This window comes from Bidens hawaiensis, unplaced genomic scaffold, assembly GCF_021521415.1.
Source record: "Bidens hawaiensis isolate Kalapana, Puna unplaced genomic scaffold, B.hawaiensis_p1.1 tig00025189_1, whole genome shotgun sequence".
Lineage (NCBI taxonomy): Eukaryota > Viridiplantae > Streptophyta > Magnoliopsida > Asterales > Asteraceae > Bidens > Bidens hawaiensis.
The window spans coordinates 23,393-29,247 of NW_027494011.1; the positions used below are offsets into that span (position 1 = coordinate 23,393).

The 5,855-nt window shown below is 36.3% G+C and overlaps 1 protein-coding gene across 1 annotated transcript; it reads right to left on the bottom strand.

The window, feature by feature from the left end:
- Positions 1-1,376: 1,376 nt before the first annotated feature.
- LOC143571080 (uncharacterized) lies at positions 1,377-3,396 on the bottom strand. The gene is made up of 3 exons (XM_077056595.1): positions 3,026-3,396; positions 2,541-2,626; positions 1,377-2,455 (listed from the first exon to the last, which is right to left on the bottom strand). The coding sequence occupies exons 1-3, from the start codon at positions 3,394-3,396 to the stop codon at positions 1,377-1,379; spliced, it is 1,536 nt and encodes a 511-aa protein (XP_076912710.1).
- Positions 3,397-5,855: the final 2,459 nt, after the last annotated feature.

Genomic DNA, 5,855 nt, shown 5'->3' on the forward strand with positions numbered 1-5,855 from the left:
ACATTAGTTTAGTATAAATTAGAAACACACACGTCTAGCACCAATAAGGTGCCGCCAAGTGGCCCAATGGGCCCTTGCGGCAGCAAAACTCTTATTTGTTACGATACCGAAACTATAGCAAAAAGGTTAGTAAAACCCGGGCGTTGCGATGATGTGTCAGTAAAACGGGATGTTGGTAAAACCCGATGTTGAGGCGGTGAGTGAACGCAAATTCGGTCAGTTTCGGTTACCTTCATTACGGTACTGGAACTAAAACAAAAGGCTCGATAAACACGTGCGATTGGTAAAAACCAAGCGATAACAAAAGGGTTGGTAAACCCGTGCGGTTGGTAAAAGCCGAGTGTTGTCGGTCCTAGATGGAGTGTCGACCCAAATTCGGTGGGTATCCATTACATTTGTTATGATATTGAAACGGAAAACAAAAAGAAAAAAATGGCATGAACCAATAGCATTTCATCACTCGGCCCAATCGTAACTAATGCAGCACCAAACTTGTAATTTATACTAAACTAATGTTGTATCCCGCGCGTTGCGCAGGGCAGCACGTAAAACACCAGCATTGTAACCAGGGAAAAGTTGAGCGATACAACGACTATTTGACGTGAATTCGGCCAGTGTTGTTATGTTCGTTATGGTAGTGACATTGTTGGTAAAACTTAAGGAATAAAATCCAAAAAATAAGTTATTCAAATAACATATTAAAAAAATAAAATATTTAAATTGACGATTATTTGGTCGGTAAGATCGGACTAGTAAAACCCAAGCGTCGTTGGTCCCGGGCATTTAGGTGGTAACTCAACACGAATTCGGTGGGTTTCGGTTATGGTACCGGAGCCAAAAAAGACATAAAATTGAGGTAGATCATTGGAATGGCGTCAGACGGCATTGGTAAAACTTGAACGTTTTCGGACCTTGCATTGAGGCGTTGAGTTTACGCGAATTTGGCCGGAAATCCGTCACGTTTGCTACAGCACTTAAATTAAAAATAAAAAAACACAATTAGCATCCGGTCAGCTTCCTTTATGTTCGTTAAGATACTGAAACTAAAAAACAAACAACAAAATAAATAAATCAATAAGGTGTCGCCAAATGACACAATGATGACTTAGCGTCACCAAACTTCTTAATTATATCTATTAGATAATAGATAATAGTATAAATTTGTATTATAACAATATAAAATTAATAAGATAGTGCTAACCAAGAAAGAGGAAACATGTAACAAACGTCAAAAACTAATGCATAAACATAAAATCTGCAAACATCCCACGATCTTCACGACATATCCATCTTCCCATGTTCCACAACTATTTTGGTCAACACATTTAACCTGCTACACGTGACACGTGAACAAATTAAGGTAAAGGCAGGAGGAACTAATTAAGCCTCATGGATGACAGTAGCGTTTCTCGCACACCAATGATCATATCTTGTAATTCTCTATCACAAACATTGCATTGCCCATCATAATTCGTCCCTTGTACAAAGGTGACAGGGTGCGGGTGTTCTTCGGTCTTATATCTTCCTCCAAACTTAACATTGAAATATCCAAAGATAGATCTCTCTAACCAGAAATATGCAGAGCGCTCACATTGATGTTTTACAGGGGCGCATTCAGTGTGCATAGACGACGCACACATGCTGCAATGATAGAACCACCGGTTCGGGTTTAATTCTTTCTCACAAATCTCACAAAAGTATTCGCCACTATGGTTCTCAGCTGGATAGTATCTCAGATTGAGTGCATGTTTATCGTACTTGTGCCTAATCGTTCGAGGTAATAACAAAGCACATTTCGTATGCAGATAGAAATCACAAGTGGGACAATGGAATCCCGTAGTATCTATCCACCGCGAACATGCCTTACAAAAATTTGGGTCTGGTGAAGCTTTAAATCTTAGGAGGAGATGATTAGGGTGAGCGTCATGTGTGATTACATCAGGTATGAAGCCACAATTTATATCCACGTAATATGCGCAATGCTTGCATCCATATGCGAAACCGTTGCAATCTAAAAGACAAATTTCACATGTAAACACACCCAAAAACTCTCCTGGGATCTTTGGTAGTAGAACAAGTGTATGCTCTGGATGGCCGTGATAGTCTTGTATTTGAGAGGGTAGCCTAGTGCACCACTCATGAAGAACAAAATCACAATGATGTTGGGAACACTTGTAAAACGGCACGTCGGTGATTGGTCTCACGCATCCATTACATAGTAGTTCCACACTTTTCATGGGATCATGAAGAGGAACTGGCACATTAAGGAGCGTGTCAAAAAGAATCAGCGGGTGTGGATGACAAAACATTTCACCATCAATCTTCCTTTTAATAACTAATTCACCTTTGTTGATCAAATGGTGCATTAGAAGGTTGACACTCTCATCAGGAAATGGACAGCGAATTAGATTAGGATGATCCTCGTCTTTGAAATTTTTGTGAGTTTTGCCCCAACCTAATTAGTGAATCACATATTAAAAGTTAAACTTAAATTGACAAGCGCGATATCTAGTATTAAAAAGAAAAGCATAATTTCTCACCCGCAGGCATCAAGATAGAAGTCATAAATGCCTCTTTCCTTGAAGTCGCACAATCAACATGGACGTAATATCGGCATTTTTCGCATCTGTAATGCCACAAGTAAGAACCTTCATATTCTAGGTGAGGATCGAAATATTTCTCACAAACTCTGCATTTGGGAAAGAATCTGGCTATCTTTTCAATAAAAGGAAAGGAATAGGCAATGGCAAGTAAATGAGAATGACTAAAACTTCCATTTGTAGACTGTTGGATAAGTAATTTGGATGGAAGCAAAGCACAGTCCAAGTGGATCCTGAAACCAAAACAAGTGATACAATGGTAGAAGGTTCCACTATGTTCATTACCACAAGCGTTACAACAACCTAATGTCATCCTACTCGAATAGCGTTGTAGTTGGTGAGGGTGACTTGGGTGCTCCATCTTTTGTTCGGACATAGTAGCACAGATTATGTCCATATAGAATTTACATATGGAACAGTAGTACCTGTATAACTCTTTTTCTCTCTCAAGTTGGCATATAGCACACTTCCATTTTACATCGTACTCGGTATATCTCACCAAGGTAAGATCGTGGTCAGGATGTAATGGGTGGTTTTGTTGGGTTTCAGGAAGTTGCGCACAGAATTTGTGTAGGGAATAGTCACACTCTTTGCAGGAGTAGTAACATATATGAAATGAATAGATCTCTTCCTCACACATCTCGCACTTGACAACATGGGGTCCTTCCACCACGCTATCATCTTTATATTCATCTTCATCTTCATCTTCCTTGTCAGAGTTTTCGTTGTCATGGTCAGGCTGCAATTGGACCAGGTGTAACAAATGCTCATGACTAAAGTGTTGAAGCTGCTCCATTACAACTACATAAAATAAAATTTATGTGTTATACAAAAATCATATGACCACAAATATCTTCACATTTAAAGATCTCAAGCTTCAACACAAGTATTTGGGTTGTCCAAATGAGGTATATTTCTCAAGTAATGCATAAATCTATGAAAACAAGACTGCTTTATATCAATACACATTAAATATGCCATACAAACTTTCACTTCACTTTTCATTTAACCATAACCAAATGAAACTTGATGCTCATAGAAAAATAGTTGGTGGATATAAAATTAAAAAATAAATGAATATAAATTATCATTTCTGAAAAAGAAGTCAAACGTTGGTTCTGTAATAAAGGGTTGTGTTCTCTTCCATCTTTCAATTGAATACAAATCAAGTAATTTCCAACTTTTTCAAAGAAGAATTAGAATTATCAAATGCCATTAAAATATCATACAACTAAAATATAAATAATAAACAGATTTATTCTTTTCTATTGAAAAATTTTGATGTTTGACTTCAACTAGAATATATTGTTATGATAATGAGCTGTTAAGAATATAAAAGTAAGTTAAAAATGAACCTTAAACCATAATTCCAACACACTCCATGTTTAGGTATGTCCCACATGCAATAGGATACGTGCTATGACATGTCCCACCTATATGCGGCTACGAGCCAAGGCACTAGGTACGCCTAGGCGGATATTTTTATCCAAAACCCAAAACCTGACCCGAATCTAAAGTCACTTGAACCCGAAATAGAGAATACTCGAACCCGACAACCCAAACCTTAAATTGGTCCGGTCAGCTTTTTTCAACAAAAAAACCAAACAACCCGACCCGACTGAACAATCCGAACATTTATTGTCTATTTCTTATAGATGCGTTTTGGTTTGGAGTTATTAGTATTTTGAAATATTAATTTTTGAGACTTTTGAGCATTATCATATCAAATCGTCAAAGATGTTTGAATTTTAATGATAGTTCTTTATGAGCACAATGAATTTTGATGATACACTGTGTAGAAAACATTTTTTTTCAATTTTACGTCTAAACCCAAAAAACCAATGTTTTAAAAGCCGGTACATACCGCCGGTTGAACCGGTTATATCAGATTTTCATAAGACAACCGGTATTTAGAACCCGGTATTTTTGGGCGGTTTGCTAGAACATCGTACCGTCGGTTTTTTAAAAAAATACCGGTTTAAACCGGCAACTGGTTTAAATCCAAGAGATTTTTGATATTTTTTACGACCCATATTTTAAAAAATGACTTTTAGCATAGCGGATAAAATTGAAACGAGCAAACACAGTTAACGACGATTCGTTAATCAATCAATTTTGTCTCATGCAAATCTAATGTTGGTTTATTTACATTATTTGTAATTGACTAATTTCGTATACAAAGTTCAAACTTTCTATCTTACTCGACCATTGTTCATGTGTGATATTTGGTTCAAGTGTTCCTTATTGTTCACAAAAGTAAGTTATTGTTTTCCATTTCACTACTCCAAGAATCTCCTTATATCAGATTGGTTGAAAGTAGTTCCTTATTGTTCACAAAAGTAAGTTATTGTTTTCCATTTCACTACTCCAAGAATCTCCTTTTCTTAATCACCACTCTATTTAACCATCATTACAAACAACTTTTGTTAGATCATAAGTATCTATGTTGCATTGTTGTGTGATATAGTCGTATAAGTGTGTGTATGTGGATCATGATGGAAGTGATATAGCAAAATTTACCAAATGAGCCATCATTGTTAGTTTCATCATGGATCAAGTTGTGATAAAAGTTTTCATATTCTTACGGTATAATAAAACATTAAAACAATATGACAAGATGTAAATAAAAAGAGTTACACCAGCACATGATTATTATGTTAGCCCTTGACCACAAAGGAGCTATTTTGGGTGAAGAGCAGCTCGATCGAGTATGTTGCTATTATGATATTCAATGCGAAATAAACAATATGATTGCCGGAATTTTTAAGATTGTCAAATGGTAAATCAAGAATCTGGTTTTGTTTATACCAAATTCCGTTAAAAAAAAAGACGAAAACGCCCTTTTGTAAGACAAAAATGCACTTGAACTAGCTTATTAAAAAGCGGTAATTATAATTATTAAAAAAAAAAAAACTATGGCGGGTCGTTTTACAATGTTTCAGCATGGTTGGGCTATGGTATGTCTAGGTTTGTTTACCACAGTCTTGGTTTTAAAAGGTGTAAGACGCTTCAAAACACTTAAGTCTGCGCTAGGTGAATGCAAGAGCCATATACGAGAATTGTTCAATATTTTCAAAATACTTATGCATTAATGATTTAATGAGATAGCGGGTAGGCGGTTTTGCAACAGCACGTCACACTTAATTGTTATATCTTCTAGGCTCTAGCAATGATACTATAATCACAACAGCTATATTTGTAGTACAACAGAGTGAACCTGCTGGATGCATTTTTATATTTATGGCCATATTAGTA

Excerpts from the sequence above, each read along its gene's own strand:
- LOC143571080 (XM_077056595.1), bottom strand. The coding sequence starts at position 3,396 with ATGGAGCAGCTTCAACACTTTAGTCATGAGCATTTGTTACACCTGGTC. Across the intron at positions 2,627-3,025 it reads AGAGAAAAAGAGTTATACAG|ATGCGAAAAATGCCGATATT; the intron begins GTACTACTGTTC and ends GTGGCATTACAG. Across the intron at positions 2,456-2,540 it reads TTCTATCTTGATGCCTGCGG|GTTGGGGCAAAACTCACAAA; the intron begins GTGAGAAATTAT and ends TTCACTAATTAG.